This window comes from Tursiops truncatus, chromosome 4, assembly GCF_011762595.2.
Source record: "Tursiops truncatus isolate mTurTru1 chromosome 4, mTurTru1.mat.Y, whole genome shotgun sequence".
Taxonomy (NCBI): Eukaryota; Metazoa; Chordata; class Mammalia; order Artiodactyla; family Delphinidae; genus Tursiops; species Tursiops truncatus.
In genome coordinates, this window is record NC_047037.1 from 34417344 (window position 1) to 34438504 (window position 21161).

The following is a 21161-nucleotide window of genomic DNA, read 5'->3' on the forward strand; positions in this document are numbered from 1 at the left end:
AACCCCTACCACCTTCCATTCTTCAACCTGCTCTGTAGAGTCTCTGCCAAGGCAAGTGGGCATCCACCCCAATGGACATTTCTGGTCCCAGGGATTTCCCAGCATTGAACACAATCTGTCTTCCTGAAATGTTTACCTGCTGCCTCTCACATCACTCTTGGAGACCATATAGAACAAATCGAATCCTTTTTTCCTTAAAGAAGTTCAAATATTGAATTCACTTTGTTGGAGACCACTTTGTGTTACAAACTTCCTATGAACTAAAACCAGTGGTGTGCTGGTAAACTGGATTTAAAAAAAAAACCCAAAACATAAAACAAAACTCTAATTTGTGGGATATGCTGTTTTCTGTAGTGAAAATACTCCTATATGACAGCATGACCAATTTCAAACTGCCAAAGTGAAGTCATTGATCTCAGAGTTGGGAAGTGATACATACTTTCTACACTTGAGATCTGTATGAACTAGATCCAGCACACCAATCCCTAAGTTTTCTTTTTATTAACATATTCTTCTGCTTAATTATATTTCACTCTACTTGGACATTGGATTGTTGATGTTGGTCTTTTGAGGAAAAGAATTCTACAAACATACTGCAGGTAGATTTGATAAGAAGAGGTGACAGATGGCTTTGGAGAATGAAGGAGAGAGTGATAACCAGATAACTCCCAAATTACTGGGTATTGCTACTAATCGAGATAGAAAGAGTAGGTTCAGAGAGGAAAGATAACTAATTTATACCATCATGAGCAAATATTTATTGAGCACTAATCCATGCCAGGCACAGGCACTTCTGGGTGCTGAGAACCAATACAAGAGAGAATACCACAAATAAAAATCCTTGCTCCTGTGGAGATGACATTTTATCCCATTAAAATTGGCCCCTTGAAGGAAACCTGTGGAAATCTCTTTGGATCCTGAATCTTCTGCCAAGTAACTCCTCTATCCTTTCCAACTTCAAGCCACTAGTACATTTGATAAAGGCCTTTTGAGCACCTTGTACCACACCATTAGAAGAAACCTTCCAAATTGATTCCGTATGCTGTCAACCCTTGTAGGAAGCCTTCCCTGATGCTTCTTGCTTCCTCCTTCCCTCCAAATCCAGGTAACTCTATTCCCATAGCAACCCCTGGAGTCATTAGACGTAACCTTGTAATATGTATCTCTTTACTTCCCCACTACATTGTAAATTTCCAGAGGTTGCTTTCTTAGCCAGTTCCATCTTAAATAGATGAAGCAGAGCTATCCATCAGCTTAGCCTTTATCTGAAGTAGCAAAGTCCAAACTAAATACACTTTTAATTTAGAACATTCATTTAAACCAAAGTCACTTTACTTTACATTAATATTTTCCCTCTTATTACATTAAAATAAAATCCCAAACAAAAATATAGCCCCTAAAATCTGTCCTTCAGGAATTTAATTCTAAGTACATACACACAGTTTTTTAAAAAAAAAAATTATAAAAGTGGTGCTTTTGAACTTCCTAAAATGACTTTATTCATTATTTTTCATTTGGCTTACATGCATGGAGGAGAAATGATAATTAAATGATGGCCCCACGGCCAAATATTTACTTGGAAAAGAAAGAACACAAACACATCAATTGATGTCATATGTCAGTCATCCCATGACCAACTAGGAGAGAGAATAGCTTTGGTCTAGACTCTGGCATCCAGTAGAAATCATCTCTAGAAACTGTTTCATCTTTATTCCTGCTGGTAATGTAGCATGGTGTTCTCTAGGCAAGTTACATCTGCACATGGCAAATCTACAGGACTCTAAAGGGGGTTATTTGAATATTTCTTCATTTATAGTAAGTGGTTTCAGTAGGACCTGTGAGTTTGCTTAGGTTTTCTGAAGATACCAGAATCGAAGCCTTATACATTCCTTTTGTCCTCAGAACAGATATCACACCCACACTTTCAACATTCCAATAAGTTTTTTTATTTTAATATTTTATTTCTTTTTTTAAAACATCTTTATTGGAGTATAATTGCTTTACAATGGTGTGTTAGTTTCTGCTTTATAACAAGGTGAATCAGTTATACATATATACATGTTCCCATATCTCTTCCCTCTTGCGTCTCCCTCTCTCCCACCCTCCATATACCACCCCTCTAGGTGGTCACAAAGCACCGAGCTGATCTCCCTGTGCTATGCGGTTGCTTCCCACTAGCCATTCTGACTGGTGTGAGAGGATATCTCATTGTAGTTTTGATTTGCATTTCTCTAATGATTAATGATGTTGAGCATTCTTTCATGTGTTTGTTGGCCATCTGTATATCTTCTTTAGAGAAATGTCTATTTAGGTCTTCTGCCCATTTTTGGATTGGGTTGTTTGTTTTTTTGTTATTGAGCCACATGAGCTGCTTGTAAATTTTGGAGATTAATCTTTTGTCAGTTTCTTCATTTGCAAATATTTTCTCCCATTCTGAGGGTTGTACTTTGGTCTTATTTATGGTTTCCTTCACTGTGCAAAAGTTTTTAAGTTTCATTAGGTCCCATTTGTTTAGTTTTGTTTTTATTTCCATTTCTCTAGGAGGTGAGTCAAAAAGGATCTTGCTGTGATTTATGTCATAGAGTGTTCTGCCTATGTTTTCCTCTAATAGTTTATAGTTTTTGGCCTTACATTTAGGTCTTTAATCCATTTTGAGTTTATTTTTGTGTATGGTGTTAGGGAGTGTTCTAATTTCATACTTTTACATGTACCTGTACAGTTTTCCCAGCACCACTTACTGAAGAGGCTGTCTTTTCTCCACTGTATATTCTTGCCTCCTTTATCAAAGATAAGGTTACCATATGTGCGTGGGTTTATCTCTGGGCTTTCTATACTGTTCCATTGATCTATATTTCTGTTTTTGTGCCAGTACCATACTGTCTTGTTTCCTGGAGCTTTGTAGTATAGTCTGAAGTCAGGGAGCCTGATTCTTCCAGCTGCATTTTTCGTTCTCAAGATTGCTTTGGCTATTCGGGGTCTTTTTTGTTTCCATACAAATTGTGAAATCTTTTGTTTTAGTTCTGTGAAAAATGCCAGTGGTAGTTTGATAGGGACTGCATTGAACCTGTAGATTGCTTTGGGTAGTAGAGTCATTTTCACAATGTTGATTCTTCCTATCCAAGATCATGGTATATCTCTCCATCTATTTGTATCATCTTTAATTTCTTTCATCAGTGCCTTATAATTTTCTGCATACAGGTCTTTTGTCTCCTTAGGTAGGTTTATTCCTAAATACTCAATACATTTTTCCTGGGAGATATTCAGAACATTCTTACATTTCTTTTTTTTAAATTTATTTATTTTATTAATTTATTTTTGTCCACCTTGGGTTTTCATTGCTGCGTGCGGGCTTCCTCTAGTTGCGGAGAGGGGGGGCTACTCTTCATTATGGTGCGTGGGCTTCTCATTGCTGTGGCTTCTCCCGTTGTGGAGCATGGGCTCTAAGCAAGTGGGCTTCAGTAGCTGTGGCACGTGGGCTCAGTAGTTGTGGCACGTGGGCTGTAGAGTGCAGGTTCAGTAGCTGTGGTGCAACGGGCTTAGTTGCTCAGTGGCACGTGGGATCTTCCTGGGCCAGGGCCTGAACCCATGTCCCCTGCATTGGCAGGTGGACTCCCAACCACTGCACCACCAGGGAAGCCCCCATTCTTACATTTCTAATTTTGTTCCAGTTTGATATGTGTTCCCCGAATTGCAATTCTTTGATCCCAAGTAAATGTTTTCTGCTTCATTACTGCCTCCTGGGTTTATGTAGGTTGACAAGGTTTATGGCAAGTAGGAGCAGGGCCAGGTAAAGAGGTAGGAGTTGCCTGAAGTTGAGGTCTCTGAAACATACAATTATCACCCCAAACCTATTTCCCCCAAAGATGGGGTTGAAGCCAGTTTATATTCTCAAAGCACCAACCGTCTGGAGAAAGGGTATTCTGCCCTCTCTGCAGAGCTCTGTGTGCACCCTAATCCATAGCGTCCTCAGTACCTTCATGGTTGCTCATGGCACACTCTGTGGACCAGTCTTGGGAGATCACAGGGGCAACCAGCTCAGCAAACTTTGTCAGAGGGCAGCTGGGGGTGCAGCCAGGCAGCGTGAGGGGATGTGGTTCATGCTGCGTCTTATTCCGATAGTACATCTCTATGAAGTACTCCCTGGTGAAGGAAGGTAGAGGAACAGGAGGAAAGACCTCTGTTAGTTCTGTGTTGTTGAACTTCCATTGAATTTCTTTCTACTTAGCCTGTACCATGTCAGCTGAAGGACTAGTGGAAGAATTTATGGGAAAGAGTAGATATTAGCCAATTTAGCTGTGGGAAGAGGGGGACTGGGGCAGGTGGGCCAGATTGGGAGGGTGGAAATGGGAGGGCTGGTTTGTTAGATGACCAGGGGCATGCGAGGCAGGGACCGGGATGCTTAGTCAGAGAAGGAGCTGAGGGGCAATGGTTGGGGGAGTTGGGGGTGATTTGGTGAACTTTCAAGTAAGAAGTGGGGCGCAGGTGGGTTGTTGGGTTTTCTTTCTCCTATTCTCTCTCTTTCATGCTTCACATTTGCTCTTTCCTTTTCTTTTTCCTCTCTCAATATTTCTTTCAGTCTTCCCCCTGAATGAATGTATCTTCCCTCTCCTTAACCAGGCCAGAAACATGGAACTGAATAATATATAACATATGTGCTTGAATATACAGCAAGACTTATAAAAATGATACCTCAGAAGGAGGGGGTGGGTGTGTATTCAAGTCCTTACATTTGCTCGTGTTGAGGAGGGCTCTCTCACCACTTTATTTAAAAAAAAATACACTGTTTAGGGAAGGACCACTGGCCCAAACCAACCTTGTAAAGCTAGTACAAGCTGCCTATGGAAGTCATTTGCCAAAGAGACAGGAGAGAAATTCAAGTATAGTAACCTCACAACTGCAACTTTTGGATGTTGTTATAAACAAGCCTTTCAAATAAATCACTTTAAGAAACCATATAAACAGTAGTAACCACAAATATTCATTTATATGTTTCTAAAAACTTCCCTAATATTATATGAATGAGCACTTATATCTTGGAATAACTTTTTCAATGACAGTATCCTTTATATCATGATAATATGTCAAAGATGACTAACAGTCAATCAAAATTCATGATTCTCTTTACATAGAATAAAGTTACAGATGAGAAGTGAGTACGCTTCCCAGACTCCCTTGCAGTCAGGAGGCACCAAGTGACTAATTTTAGCTAGTATCGTAGAATGTAAGTAGAAGTGACATATGCCCCTTCGGGGCTGAGGTGCTTGCTAAGCAGATTGTCTTCTCCACCCTCTCATTCTTTCCTACAAGCTCTCTGCAGGTGAGCACAGCACTCTTGAAGACTGTAGGTCCAAAAGATGGAATCCTGGGTCCCCAAATCACCATGTGTGAATCACACCATGGATGAGTCACTTCCTATTGGCCAGGAACATCTGCATTGGACTGTTAGATGAATGAGAATGAAATCTCCATTGAGTTAAGCTTCTGAGATTTGAGGTTCATCTGTACAGCAGCCAAAATTACCCTTATTAATTAATATATTTGGAAAACATTTTTAGGGGACTCAAAATTGGCTCCGGTGGTAAAGACACAAGTAAAGGTGCATACAAAGAGTTTGAATAAAAGTGTTTCATAAAATATGAAAGTGAGAAGAAGCACTATTTAACTTAGTGAATTATTTTATATAGTATATGATTTTAAGTTTATGTACGTAACCAAAAATGGAATAGTTTTAGAATATATTTAGCTATCTTTTGTGTGTGTGTGTGTGTGTGTGTGTGTGTGTGTGTGTGTGTGTTACGCGGGCCTCTCACTGTTGTGGCCTCTCCCGTTGCGGAGCACAGGCTCTGGACGCGCAGGCTCAACGGCCACGGCTCACGGGCCCAGCCGCTCCGTGGCATGTGGGATCCTCCCGAACCGGGGCACGAACCCGCGTCCCCTGCATCAGCAGGCGGACTCTCAACCACTGCGCCACCAGGGAAGCCCTATTTAGCTATCTTATCTACAAACTTAAAAGTTTGTATGTTTAAGGTGGATAAAAATCTAAAAATTCTCTTTTTCTCTCTTTATTTTCTCATAGGGATAAAGTGGAATCACCTTACACAGAGGATCCCCTAATTTGCTGGTATATACATATGCCTATATTTGTTAACTTGGGTTCTCCTTGTTCCTAATCTATAAGCAAGCAAGTTTAACTTTTGATACTCCTCTGGAGTGTTAAAAAAAATCTTAATATAACAACAAACTTGACTTCTGCCTGTGAGTGACAGTTGGTTACTTTTTTTTCTGTTGTTCAGTGTCTCTTAGTTGAAAAATACCCCACACTTAATTCATAATATGGATTTATTCAAGGTGGTGAGAGAATGATTCAGTGGGACAAAATGCTTCAGTGACCTAAATAAAAGCAGGCTCAGGACTACTGGGTACAGAAATCAGAGAGGAGGGAGGCTCGAGGAAAGTGGGTAGTTTCTTTTGTCTGATCCCGAAGAGACAGAGCCTACTCCTAGAGCTGATTCTGGAATTTTCACTGGATTTATTAACTCTGTGCCTGAAGCCAGTATTGACAGAGCACTTGTCCACAGTCTTCTCATTCCCATTTTCAGCTCTGTTTGGATTTTCTCCATGTTATGGGATTTGTCTCTCCATTCTGACTCTAGATATTTGAGAGCAAAACTTGCTAAGACCACATTTCAGTTCTATTTCATTGTGCTTGGCACCCAGTTAGAGGTTCAACAAAGGATGAACTTACCTTTCCCTAACTGTGCAGAACTCACTTTCTTTGTAAGCAGTGAAGATCTTGGTAGAGAATAGGTCTCTGTGTTGCTATTTTCCTACTCTACAAATTCAGGTGGCCAGAAACCTATAGCCAGGACTACAATTTGCAAAAAGAAATGCAGGGTGCCTTGTTTAAAAATTATTAAGAATTTCAGAATGGCGACACTGGGTCATTAAACCAAGCACGGGCTCTTCTGAGCACAGGGCCCTGTGTAATTGTAGTCAAGATCGTCCTGACTGCGGCTATGGTGAATGCCGTAAGGGGAGAGCAAAATGCACCTCCCCAGCTAATCCTGAAACAAAAATTTGGGGTCCCTGCCCTAACTTAGCCCCTGCCTTGTTCTTATTCCATCAATAATATTCAAGAGGTCTCTTCCTCCCAACGAGAATGCCGGTGTCACAGCAGGTACAAATTTTTGGTATGACCTTGGCTATAGTGACCAACTCTTCCTGGTTTGCCCAGGGCTTTCCTGGTTTTAACAATGAAACTTACATGTTCTGGGAACCTCTCCAGTTCTGGGTAAACTAGGACACTTGGTCTCTCTAAACTTGGCCTTTCTAGTGGGCTTGAGCCAAGCCTTGGTCAGCTGGGGAGGGCCACACCAGATTGCAAAGTGGTGAACACTGAGCAGAGGTTGTACTTTAAGAATCCTACCTGACGGATATGTATTGCCAGAAGCTGCATGGATATGTTTGACATCTTTAATTGAAAGAACATTATTTATAACCATCAACAAACTTAATTTTTCTCTTGGCATCTTTTACCAGCCTGTGTTTTCCAAGAGAACAGTGTAATGTCCTCATCCTTCTTAGAATACCTTAATCTTTTTTTTAAAATGTAATTTCTGTCACTTAGGGTGGTTCTTTCAAATTTTTCGTCTACTGTGTCTGTACATTATTTCCCAATAAAGGTCGTCATGAAAACAAAGAAAACGGAGGTCATGACTAAGCAAAGATAGTGTTACTCACCACCATTCTTCCCTCTGAATATAAAACCAAACCAACCAGACAGACAGACAAAACAACTCTTAAGTCAGTAACAACAATAATGATAACAAAACCTAGGATCCAGTGATATTAATTTTAGACACTTAGACACTTCTTAGACACTCTCTTAGACACTTAGACACACCTCTTAGACACTTACCCCTTCTCAAAGTACAATTCCGTCAAGTGGCAGGACGCATAGGGAGGAAGGATTCCGTTGTAAACATCTAGCGCCATCTGTAGGGCACTCACAGTAGTGTCATGCTACAGAGATTTGAAACAAACATTTTTTATCTTTATCTCTGGTTCAAATTTACAGTCAACAGACGTGTATCAAGCATTTGTAGAGCACCATGATGGTTTCTGATTCAATTAAATTGTCCATACCTCCAATGACTTAAGAAGTAGAGAGGTAAAGGACAAATTTTGATTGTGCATCTACTGGGTGCTAGGCAGTGAGATTTACATACATATAATTATTTCCTTTCAAAAGATGAAGAAACTGAAACCCAAAGGAATTAAGTTACTTGGGTGGAATTCCCTGGCTTTCCAGTGGTTAGGACTGTGCACTTTCACTGCTGAGGGCCCGGGTTCAATCCCTGGTAGGGGAACTAAGATCCCACAAACCTCATGGCATGTCCAAAAAAAAAAAAAGAAGAAAAGAAAAGAAAAAGAAATTTAGTAACTGGCTTTATGTCATATATCTCCAAAGTGAAAGAAAGTAAAATCCGAGCCAAGCCTTCTGATTTTGTCCTATGCCTTCCCCAGTAGAACATCTCTCTCTTTTAGCCTGTTTCATTGATTTTCATTAAATTTTAAAATAATTTGGCATATATTAATGCTAGATTATATATTTTTTTACAGATTAGCATCATCTGTGATTTTAAAGTTGGGGAAGAATATATGAAGTTACAAATGTTTAGACAGAATAAAATGTAAGGAAGTAGAGTGTGTAGCTTAAAAAGAATTGTTAAAGGTTTATCTCAGAATAGCTGGAAGGCATGAGACTGGTTTTCAGCCCCAGTTTTGCCACCTATTAGTTATCTAATCTTAAGAAATCCTCAATTTTCATATCTACAAAATGGGCATAACATTTGGTTGCCTAAACTCTATGGCAGCATATACATACTCAAAGGGGTTAGAACTGATTTACTAGAGAAAAAGAAAAAAAAAGGAGTGACAGATTTATGACTTGCCAAAAGTCACACAAGTTAGAACTGGAAACCAGATTAGAAACTAGAAACCCTGAAAGAATCAATTAACTTCAGGCCTGCCTTTATCAAAGAAGCACTGCATTCTGTTCCCTCCATGAGCTCGTTCTCTAGTCTATACCATTTAGAACCCCAGATGATAGACTGCCTGTATCTTTAATAATCTCTTCCATCTTCTTGCAGAATGAAACCATGGCTTTCTCCAGCCAGACCACATCTAAGAAATCCTCTGTCCTGCAGAAGTGGACGGGAGACCGACTTATCCCTCCCTGTCCTGTTTCCCTGCTCATCCCAGACTCAAGGGACACCCATTTCAGTGCATAGTACATCTCTAGACTTCTCCCCCAACAATGCCTCTTTCCCTGGCTCCTGCTCCGAGATGGATGCCTTCTCCAAGATCTCTCTCTCTTTCCTTTCTACACCCAACTGTAGCTCTGACTTCAAGTTGTAGATTTCCTTCCCTTTCCTTCTTATATCCCCTTTACTATCTGAAGTTTCCTCTTGGATGCAGCTGGCATTTCAAACCCAACTGCCTAATGGTATATTCATCTGACCCATGACCACCTCTATTAATGGTTCCACCCTCCTTCCAGTCATTGAGACTTGAAACATTTACCTTCATCTGTGGCTTAGCTTCCAGATCATTGCCCTCCGCCCACATTCCAATTCATCACCAAGTCTGTACACTCAGCTTTCCTTGTAATTCTCCTATCACTTTCCCTCTCCTGTTTCTGTTCTGGTTTTAGTTTGGAACAGAAGTGATGTTTCCCTTCTCTGAGGCACCAAAGCACTGGCTTGTATGACACTGCGATTCTGCTTTGCATGGTATTTATGTGCTTACTTTTCTTCTTGTCAGTATTGAACTGTAAATTCCTTGAGAGCCAGAATTATGTATTTAATTTTAAAGAATTTGAACAGGGAAATGATGATGAAGAAGATGAAGGCCCCTCCTGAAAGAACTCACACACTTGAATAAACAGATGCTGAATGGGAACAAAATACTTACTGCAGAATATATAATGAGTTTTCTGTGGTTCAATGGCTGTGTTGCACTCTTCATGTGATAGAGGATTTCTTTGACCAGGACACCTTAAAGAAGATAGATCAACAATTGAGCTGAACCAAATATGGGCTTATATTTTAGTTCATAAGCTTTTTGCTCATTCATACAGAGATTCTCTCTGCCAGGATTCTTAAGACTTAAGAAGAGAGGGCAAGAACTCATTTTGGTGGAGCATCTGCTGTGTGCTAAAAGTGTGATTTGTATACATTATTTCACTGAATCCTGACTTCTATCCCCATTTATAAGTGAGGAAGCTGAGGCTCAGAGCCATTAAGTGACTCACTCAGCTGGGGAAGGAGAGCTGGATTGGCATGTTAGGACTTTAGTATACCAGATTTTGTTAAAACTCAAGTTAGGAGGTTGATGAACTTGGAATTTCAGACAGGTTTTTACAGATAGTTGTTAGCCATTGCTCTTGTCCAGGGCAGGTCTGAAATCACAGGGTGGCATGCACCTCTCTGTCTTCATCCCTCTGGCAGCCACACCTGTGAGAGGCCAGGGGAGAAAGCAGCTCTCTGGATGTCTGCAAGGGTGCAGACTGTCTTCTGTGGACCATTGCTCCAGGTTACTCTGGGTGTCACTATTAGGGGGGCAGCCAGCACTTTTAGTTTTCATCTGAGGTCTCCATCTGTCATCAATAGAGGAAAGCTTTTGCCCTTTGCATTTGTTGCTCCTGAGGTGGTAAAAGGCACACAGACACAGCACAGAGTCTCCATCCCATCAGCAGACACTGGGGCTGAGGATACCTCGTGGTGCAGGTGCTGTCCTGAGGACGTGCTGCCCCAGGGGCTTCCACACCATCCACCGAGGACTCCTTGTGTCTCTGTTGGTCATCTCTCTACAGTGCATGTGGTGTCCTCACTTAAGGATGACCAGTTTTCTTTTGTAATGAGCAGGGCATTGATGTTAACAAAAGATTATGATCCCAGACTCTGTGGTCCACTCAGCAAATCACGCACTGAGCAGCTACGATGGGTGAATCAGACATGGTCCCTGTCCTCAAAAAGCTCATAAAACAGTGAGAAGAGACTGTCTATTGGTCTGTGTACCAATAAGCACAATAAAAGAGGGAGGTGATCTGCTCTTTCCGTGGGTGCTAGGGCTTCCTTGACTAGGAATAGAGGGAACTATAGGCTGCACTTCCCACAGGTCTGCACCTTTCTGCTTCAGGGAAGGTTGCCTTCTGGGAGCCCTTCAGAGCTTAGGCTTGATCTTCGGGCCACGATGGAACTAAACTCTGTGGCCGAGTTTCTGGGAGTCATGACAGCCACCTTCAATCAGCAACTTGTCCCTTGTCAGCAGGTGCCTTTGCAGCAGCTTTCAGTGTTGATGACGGAATAGATCAGCTCTTGGTTCTGGGGTGCTTGTGCAACTTGTCCCAGGAGAAAATAGGGGTAACTATCATAATAATCCACAGGCTCTGGCATGCCAATAGTCATGGTGTTTTCTTTTTGTTTGTTTGTTTGGTTTTTTTTTTTTTGCGGTATGTGGGCCACTGTTGTGGCCTCTCCCATTGCGGAGCACAGGCTCCAGACACGCAGGCTCAGCGGCCATGGCTCACGGGCCCAGCTCCTCCGTGGCATGTGGGATCTTCCTGGACCGGGGCACGAACCCGTGTCCCCTGCATCGGCAGGCGGACTCTCAACCACTGCTTCACCAGGGAAGCCCACTAGTCATGTTTTATAGGAGGGGAAGCTGAGGCTCAGAGAGGTTCAGCAACTTGTCCAAGATCATACAACTTGTAAGTAGAGGGGCTGAGTTTCACTGAACTCAGCATGTCCAGCTTCAAAACCTTGGTCTTAATTATTAGGCCTCACTGTAGCTAGCTTCTAAGTTCCCTGGTGCATCATTTATTAAATCTGCATACATTAGACAGAATATTATTGATTTGAAGACATAAACTTCACTTCTGTCACTATTGGGCTATATCAGGAGTTGGCAAACTTGTTCTATAAAGGGCCAGTAGTATATGCTTTAGGCTCCGTGGGCCAGGTGTTCTGTCACAACCATTCATTCTCAAGTGGAAGCACAAAAGCAGCCAAAGATACTACCTAAATGCATGAGTGTGCCTGAGCTTCAACAGCATTTTATTTACAAAAAATAGGCAGCAGCCTGGATTTGGCCTGCAGGCTGTTGCCTGCCAACATCTGATCTATAGCAAGAAGCAATTTGCATTAACACAAACAGGACCAGCCATATATTCCTAAATTAGCCTTAGGAATTAGCCTAGAGATTTTCTTGTGTGTATGGGGGTGTGTTGTGGGGGAAGGCAATGGGAGCAGGATATTACTGAACAGTGTCACCCTTGAAACCAAGTGATGGAACAGAAGTTTTGGCAAAGGTAAGAAGATGCCAGTCAAAGTCCTGATGTTCCCTTGTGACTCTGTCTCCCAGACTGTACATGCTTTCTCTGCAGGGTTGGGTTCAGGTGCTTCATAACAAGTGTGTAGTTGACAAATCTCTCTTGCCTTGCCAGATCTGAACAATATGCTGAGCTTGTGTCTTGGCAGGAATCACTAAGGAAACAATTTCCTGGCTTATCAATAGCACTGGGCTTCCCCTAGAAAATAGGACAGGTGTATGCATATGAGTGCCAGTCCTTATAGAGTCCAAGACCCAGAGACCACCTTAGGGAAGGACTCTGATAGACAAATCTAGTTTAGTGAACTCATCAGATGGGGAAACTGAGACCCAGAGAGGGGAAGTGACTTCCTCAAAATGCAATCTCTAGTAGCCAAGGGAAAAAAGTCAAGGAAATATGAAGCAAGCTGCTGGGAAAACTCCCATCTTATATTCGGATACAGGCCCCTGCATTTATTAACAGATTCTAGTCAACCCCTACCTGGCTTTCCCTGCCCTTTTCTTCACCATCTCCTACATCTAGAGAAGTGCTTCTGAAACTTTATTGTACATGTGAGGTATCTAGGGATTTCATTAAAATGCAGATTCAGATTCAGCTAGTCTGGGGTGGGGCCTAGGATTCTGCATTTCTTTCTAGGGGCTTGGCGATGCTGACGTTGCTGGTCCATGGACTGCATCTTTAGTAGTGAGGGGATGAATTCCTGAGCCCATCATGACTAGGTTGGGGAAATGAAGAATCTTGTCTCTACCATCTGATGCATTTGGCCACCATACTGCTGGTTCCTGCTGGTTCAGGAATGAGATCTGGTGCTTATGTGGCCAATGAGGCCCAACTTTCACCCTCTGCATCCTTTGTTGTTTGGTACGTAGGATTGAGTTGGGTCTTGGGCTCTGTTCCTACACACAGTCTGTGTCCTGCCTGCTAATTTTTCCTAAGACACCAGATTCCATCTATGACTCATCTCTGGATGCTCTCCCATCCCCAGGGTCTGGGTCTTGTGGTTCATGTCCTCAGCACAGAGTGAGGACTTGTACATTTTCATCAAGTCTCTCTCTGCACTGTGCAACCAGGGCTCTGTAACAGCAGGTCTGCAACACTATTACATCATTCATGACCACTGCCCTAAATTATTTGTCCCAAGGTACTTTGTTCACCTCATATGAAATTACTCCCAACCATACTGACTTCATACCTCATTAGCTGTTCTAGTTACAGCTTACTTCACTCTTTATATGAGCTTTTGTAGCTATAATTGACTCCTCTCCTGGCTGGTGACTTGAATTCTTTCTCTAGCTCTGCAGCCCTGAGTGAACATCCTCCCAGTCTGCTCCAACCCCCAGGATGCTTTGTCTCTGTATTCTCCTGGGGGTCTGCTGAACTTGTCCAACCTCATGGTGAATAGTGTCTGGCAATTGTTGGAGTCCTGATGTGATTGTATTGTTTTCTTCAAAGTCTCTAGAGTATATGACTCAGAACATCTCCTGTGACTTAAATTTTCTTCATTGTTATGACAGCCTGGCATAATAGACGTCTTTCTCTCCATCTTTAGTTTTAATGTCTACATTAACAACACAGGTTCAGACCTGTCATATCCTCAGGGGTCTTGGCCTGCCACTCAGCTGCCCTCAGAGCCTCAGCATTTATCCCCATCCTGCCTGATCTTGGCTTCTTTCTTCGACACATCTATCCTGATTACAAGGGCTGGGCTCCTTCATTATGATTAGATGTCCTGTTCTACAGAGGGCCAAATCCAGCTGAGAAGAGGCATCACTGAGAAGCAAACATCTTTCAACACCAATGGAAAAATTTAAGCTGTGTCATAAGCTTGTCAATTGCAATAGGTATTAATCTACAGGGCATAATTAGCCTGCAAAGTAAACTGTATTGACTTTAACAGTGACTACCGCCAAGGGTTTTAGGAAAACAGGCCACTTTTGCTACACCTCCCACTTGAAAAATTCACCCTATAGTCCACCAGACACAATTGATTTTTATGTGTCTCAGATATAAAATCCATGATTCTTTGATCTGGAAAGGATGAAAAGTATCATTTAGCTTTAGCCCAAAGCTTCTGTTTTCCAGACGGGAAAACTAAGGCTCAGAGTGGGTAATATTAATGATCATAAAAACACATAATGTTTGATAGTGTATTATGTATCAGGTGCTATTTGTGGTAAGCCTTTGGAATACATACATTCATTTTAATCCTTACTACTAAAGAAGTGGGTATTATTATTATCCCCAATTTGCAGAATGGAAACTGGTACAGGGGTGATTACCTGTCTAATTCAAGGTCACATAACTTATTAACGGTGGGACCAGGACTCAGACCCAGATCACTTAACCACAATGCTTCTCTCATTTTTAAAATACTTACCCCCCTGCAGTCTAGATTTCTCTTTCTGCCTATGAATTCCATAGAGGGACAGGAGGGACAATTCTGATATTTCTTTCAACTTAGTCATGGTGTCCTCTGTGGCCCAGGAGGGTAAAGTGAAATTGTGAACACCCTGTAGCAAAGACAAAGGAAGAAAATGTATATTTTTATTTCTGACTGTCCTCTGTATTGACTTTTTAATCCCCCTTCCCCCACAAAAAGTACTGAGTCCAGCCTTTCTTGGGAGAGAGGGAGATTTCATGAAAGAGGAGACCAAAGTGAAGTAGCCTACAGAAGAATTAAGTGAGAGAGAAGTAAAAAAAAAAAAAAAAAGTAATGTGGCCACAACTTGGAATAGCTCAGATCAAAATGTAGTAAGGGAAAAAAAACCCCAAGACTTGAACCAGAAAGTGGGTTATTGTTTTTATTGAAGACTCTTTTATAAGACTAACAAATCTTCCTTGAAACAGATGCTGATGATAAAGTGAAAATATTGGGAATGTCGCGTGTGCTTGGGTCAATGAACTCTAACATAGAGGGGTGCAAACTGTGTCATTTGCTATCAAGATGGAACTATGAAAGTAATTCTCGTCCCCAGACACTCACAATGACCTCAAAATCAGAGGTGTATAGGAGTCTTGTGGCTGGTCAGAATTTTGCCCCAAGATTCAGTGAACTGGCTGGGAAAACAGGATTATAGAGTTTTCCTTTTGGCCAGCAGGTGGAGAATGGTGATTGAGAAAAACATCATGAAGCCCTGAAAAAATAGTAATTTATCTAACTAAAAAGCTTATTTCACATGCATTGTATAGCAAAAGAGAAATTCTTTCCTGATAAAGCAATTTTAATAGCCTGGCTTAAAGTTAGCTTGCTTATTTCTACATACAGAAATCAGGTAATTTTTTTTCTTCTTCTTTCTGTACAACACTATTGCTATTTTCATTAAAGTCTATTTAATGAAGTGGAGCCCAGCGTTCCTGAGTGACTGAAAAATAAGTTAAGTGGTAAGGCACAGAAAAAGCAATTTTGCCTAAATTTTCTTTTTTTTTAAGATTTTTTTTTTTGATGTGAACCAGTTTTAAAGTCTTTATTGAATTTCTTACAATATTACTTCTGTTTTATGTTTTGGTTTTTTGGCCATGAGTCATGTGGGATCTTACTTCTCCAACCAGGGATAAAACCCACACTTCCTGCATTGGAAGGCAAAGTCTTAACCACTGGACCACCAGGGAAGTCACTGCTTATAATTTTCTAAAGGGTGTATACGTAAATAAGAGAGAGAAGAAGTCAGAATTTTCAAGTTAATATAAAGAAGTCTTGACTTATGTTTCAATGTCAAAGGAAGTCTAAATAATACATCTGTATAAAAGCAAAAGAAAATGTATTCATCTGTTTCAAAATAGGCATAAATCATAAAATCAGATGGTAAGTTAATCTTTGATATTTTTTCTTTTACCTCACAAAATAAAGGGTCGTAGACTTTACTCCAAATTCCAAAAAGGTCCTGGTCATGGTATCCTGTAAATTTTGGCAAGATTTCTATAAAATCCTGAAACACACACAGAGGGAAAAAATTTTTACACCAGCGTTTCTCGACTTGGGCATTATTGATATTTGGGCTGGATAATTCTTTGCTGTGGGGTTGCCCTGTGCACTGTAGGATGCTCAGCAGCATCCCTGGCCTCTACCCACTAGATGCCACATCATCCCTAGTCCCTCAGTTGCAACAACCCAAAATGTCTCCAGACATTGACAAAGGGTCCCTGTGAGGCAAACTTGCCCCCATTGAGAACTGCTGTTATTCACATGAAAGTGCACCAGTAATACTGGCTAAGTGCACCAAAGATTTTTACAAATGCTAATTGATCATTTCTTATTATTACATTAAAAATGTGGGCACCTGCTGGCTTACTGCCACATGTTCCTGGTTTGTCCTGGAATCAGACTGAAGTGCACTGCATCAAATTCATCTTGGAAGTAGGTGAAGTATAACTCACATGTAAATGAGTGGAAGGTGAGAAGGGAAAGCATGTCTCAGACCAAAGCACCCCAGGAAGACACAACAGAAACTGGGTCTGGTATCTGGCTATAAATGTGGGATTTGGATGGGATGCAAACATTTCTCTAGGTTCTGTATTATTTTTGGATTGTCATGGTAATGAGACGCATTGGTCAGCTGTCTGCATGATGAATTGGTAGCAATTTCTGGGAAGCCTTTGGAAGATACTGTTTGTCTGATGAATAAATTTTCTAGGAAAATATAATTTGCTAATATTAACCCAAATGGATTTCCATAAAATAAACAGAAATAATTATTAAAGAGCCCACAACCTCCCCCAACAAAACAGAACAAAACAAAACAAAAGCTCCATGGCCAGGTAATTTTATTGGGAAATTCTACCAAGCTTTGTGCTATTTTAACTGACCTGGAGCATAATAAAAGAAAGAAAACTTCCAAAAAATTTGTATAAGCATTGATACTGACAAAGACTGACCAGAAAAGAAAACTATTGTCCAAAGTTACTTTGAATATCAGTGTAAAAAGTCTAGGTAAAATATTAACAGATAATTCAATATCATACTAAAACAAGGGGGGCTTGAATCTAGACATGTAAAGATAGTTCAATAATAGTAAATCTATAAATATAATTAATCTTATTAATTGATCCAAGAGAAAAATAACTTGATTTTACTAAAAATGTTGAAAAGACCTTTAAAAAAATTAAACACCAATATTGACAAAAACACTTAAGAAAATAGGAAAGATAGCTAATTCCTTAACTTGATAAAAGTATGTCTATTTGGTCCAAAAGCCAGAATGCTTAATAGGGAAATACTTCTAAAATCAGGAGTAAGACAAGGATACCCACTACCAATACTATTATGTAATAATGGACTGTAAGTACTGGCCAGTACAAATAGGCAAAATAAATCAGAGGTATAAATATTGGAAAAGTAGACGTAAGCCATGATTTTTTTGCAGGTCTTATAAGCCTGGGACAAACTTAACAAAAAATATAAAGACCTATATGAAGAAAACCTTAAAACAATCTTGACGATAAGAACAAATAGGAAAATGTATCATGTTCTTGGAAAGGAAGACTCAACAAATTTGCAACAAAGTTGCAAATTCTCCCTAAGTTAATTTATATATTTAATATAACCCCAACAGAAACACTGAAAAGTTAAATGAAAACTCAGAAAAAGTAGAGAATGAGGGAGAGAATATGTAATATGCTTTAAATATTAAAGCATATAAAATTTGTAATAATTATAACTGTGGTTTTGGCTAATAAAATGAAAGAATAATTAAAAAGAAAAAAATTCTAGAAATAGACCTTATACATATGGGAATTTTAATATGTAACAGCTCAAATTAGTGGGGAAAAGATGAACTACTCAATAAACAGTGATAGAGCAATTAGGTAATATTCTGGAAAAAACTTCAGCAGGATACATACCTCACATGTAACACCAGTATAAACTGTAAATGGGTCCAATATGTAAATGTAAAAATGAAGCTATAGTAGAATTATAAGAAAGCATTGCAGACTTCCTTTATAACCAAGGAGTGGCTAAGGCTTTTCTAAATATGGCTACAAATATACAAACCATAGATGGCTATATCAGCACACTTACAACCATGTGGCAAAAACGCTGTAAACAAATCAATAGGCAAACAATAAAAAGAGGGCCATTTGTATCCCAGGAAAAAAAAAAGTTAAGAGAGAGAAAGCTCCTAAAACTTTATAAAAAGAAGAAAGCCAATAACCCAAAAGAAAAATGGTGAAGGGATATGAACAGAATAGGAAATACAAATGGCTTTTAACTAGACGAAGATACCCAAAGCTCACTCATCGTAAGAGAAAAGTACTACAGCACAGTGTTCTATAATAGTAATGATACTGATCTTTCTTGTCTCATTCCTGATTTTGGAGGGAATGCTTCTAGTGATACCATCTTTCACTTACAGATTGGCAAATATCCTCATAGTTGTCTACACACTGTTCGGAAGGCTGTGGAGAAACAGGCACTCTTATGTATTTCTGATGGGAGTAGAAATTGGTATAACCTGATTGAAGGGTAATTTGATAATATTCAAATTGTCCCAGAATTTCCACTATTTCTGCATACCACTAAATAACACATTTTTTAACCTTATAAGGATGCAGCCTCTTTTGGAATTCCTCTGATTTCAAAGTCTTCCTCTCAAGTTCTTGAAAACGAGAGCAGTTCCTGAAAGGCAGGTATAGCAACTGAGGAAAAAGAGAAATCGTAAATTTTGTATTAGTCAAAAGAACTAAAGAAGCTGCAGCCATTAGGTGTAAAGTGACCTGAGTAAAAGATTCAAATGTGTTTTGAGCTGAATGGAGTTCTAAAATTGAGGAAAAAGAGATCAATGATCGTCTGGTCTTAAATAGTAGGATATATACCCAGAACTCAAAATCTATCTTTTTCATTTCATGAACTTGCCTAAATAGAACTGTGCTATTGGTAAATATTCACACTTCCCAGTTTTTCCTGTGAAATGATAACAATTATCTTGCTTCCTTCCAGACCTCTTTCATTTCTAGCACTAGATGTACATCTATGTGCATGCGTGCACACACATACACACATACAAACACAAACACAAGTACAAAGAAGTGAATTAGAGGTTCCAGAAAGAATCTTAAGAGATCGATTCACTGAAATACGTTCTTGCAAAGTTGCAGACTGTTAAAATAAGGGAACATGATAAACACATAGAAAAATATATTTGAAAACCTATTATGAGGACAAAATAATCATCCAAAAATGAGTTTAAATTTGACAATCTTTTGTAGTTTTAATTATAATCTATAGGCTGGTGACTCCCAAGTTCATTTTGTTGCTCTTACTTTCCATCTGAGCTAGTCTTGTGTTTTCAGCCTTTGGTGGATATCACCAGTTGGATGTTCTCTTCAGCCTCAAATTTGACATGTACAAACCTGAACTCCACTTCTTCATTTTTAACAATTTCCTTTTTGTAATCTCTCTACTTTTGCCAATGACGAAATTTATCATCCTGCTTCATAGACTAATCACTTTTGCCTGTCTACTTTCAAAACACAGTTGACCTTGAACAATGCAGAGGTTATGGCGGTTAACCCACACACAGTTGAAAATCTGAGTGTAGCTTCACAGTCTGTATCCACTGTTCTGCATCTGGAGGAGTCGACCAACTGGGGATCATGTAGTACTGTAGTACGAATTTATTGAAAAAATTCACATATAAGTGGACCCGTGTAGTTGAAACCCTCGTTGATCAAGAGACAACTGTATATCCAAAATAGACCCATTTTCTTTACTTTCATTGTCCCCTCCCAGTCCAGACCACCATAATCTGTGTTTCAACTACTGTAAGAGCTTCCTATGTGATCAATTTGCATCACAATTCATCCTCCACACAGCAACTACACTAATCCTTTGTATTTTATTTTTGTAAATGCTAGTATCAGTATTTTAAAACCATCAATCAGATCATGCCATTCTGTAGTTTATAACTTTCACTGGCTTTCCATTTTACTAGGAATAAAATCCAAACTCATGCCCTAGTGACCTTTTTGTCCTGCTTCCTACTGCTGCCCCCTCACTCACTCCTCTCCAGCAACACTGGGGGCCTTCTTGCTGTCCCCTTAACACACAGGCTGGGGGTCTCTGTGTTCCCTGCCTGAGACACTCCCCCCACTCCAGCTCTTCTAGACATCCTGCCCAGCCACTATCACATTACCTTGTTTTATTGCCTTCAAGGAACTCACTGCCATTTGAAATTATTGTATTTATTTTCTTCTTTATCATCCTATCATTCCTATAAAATATAAACTCGAGGATATCCAGAGTCTTGTCTATCTTGTTCACTGCTGAGCTGTCAAAGCCTAGAACAGGGTCTGGCATATTAGTACCTACTCAAAAACCATTTTATTTTTGTAAGTTGCTTCCTTGTCACCTTCTTCTGTGTCGCCTTGTCTTACCTCGCCTTCCTTCCCCTGATGTCTTTACCATCTAATTTCAGGCCTTCACGTCCTCACTCCTGCATGACTTCAACAGTTGTTTTCAGAGAGCTCAGTATTTTCCCTCCAAGCCACTGTCAGACAAATGCCCCAAAGCACTGCTCATTGTGTGTGTGCACAGTACTGAGGGAGGTACGCAGTTTTTCTATGTCCCCTGCTTTACATCTAAATTTCCCACCCTGGCTTTCACAATTTTCCACAGGAGAAATGACACTGTTGAGGGGAAAAGCACAGAACTATTAATTTAAAGGTCTAGGTTTTAATGAATTACTTAACCTTTCTAGACTTTCGTTTTCTCATCTCACATATTGAAAGAATCAGGCTGAAAATGTAATAATCACCTAACCGTCTGTCCAGA

The 21161-nt window shown here is 40.1% G+C and overlaps 1 protein-coding gene across 6 annotated transcripts in view; it reads right to left on the reverse strand.

Moving 5' to 3' along the window:
* Positions 1-21161, reverse strand: part of ACP3 (acid phosphatase 3) — a 51188-nt gene that overhangs the window by 7711 nt on the left and 22316 nt on the right. For 2 of the 6 annotated variants that reach the window (XM_019934162.3, XM_033855398.2), the window contains 6 exons: positions 18929-19027; positions 16228-16320; positions 14772-14904; positions 9976-10058; positions 7919-8022; positions 1923-4140 (listed from right to left, as the gene is read on the reverse strand). In XM_019934162.3, the coding sequence (XP_019789721.1) occupies positions 3951-4140; positions 7919-8022; positions 9976-10058; positions 14772-14904; positions 16228-16320; positions 18929-19027 (702 nt within the window). In that variant the 3' untranslated portion in view covers positions 1923-3950. Of the gene's footprint in view, positions 1-1922; positions 4141-7918; positions 8023-9975; positions 10059-14771; positions 14905-16227; positions 16321-18928; positions 19028-21161 lie in introns of those variants that run through there. The other 4 variants (XM_033855396.2, XM_019934164.3, XM_019934163.3 and 1 more) reach the window with 4 other exon arrangements.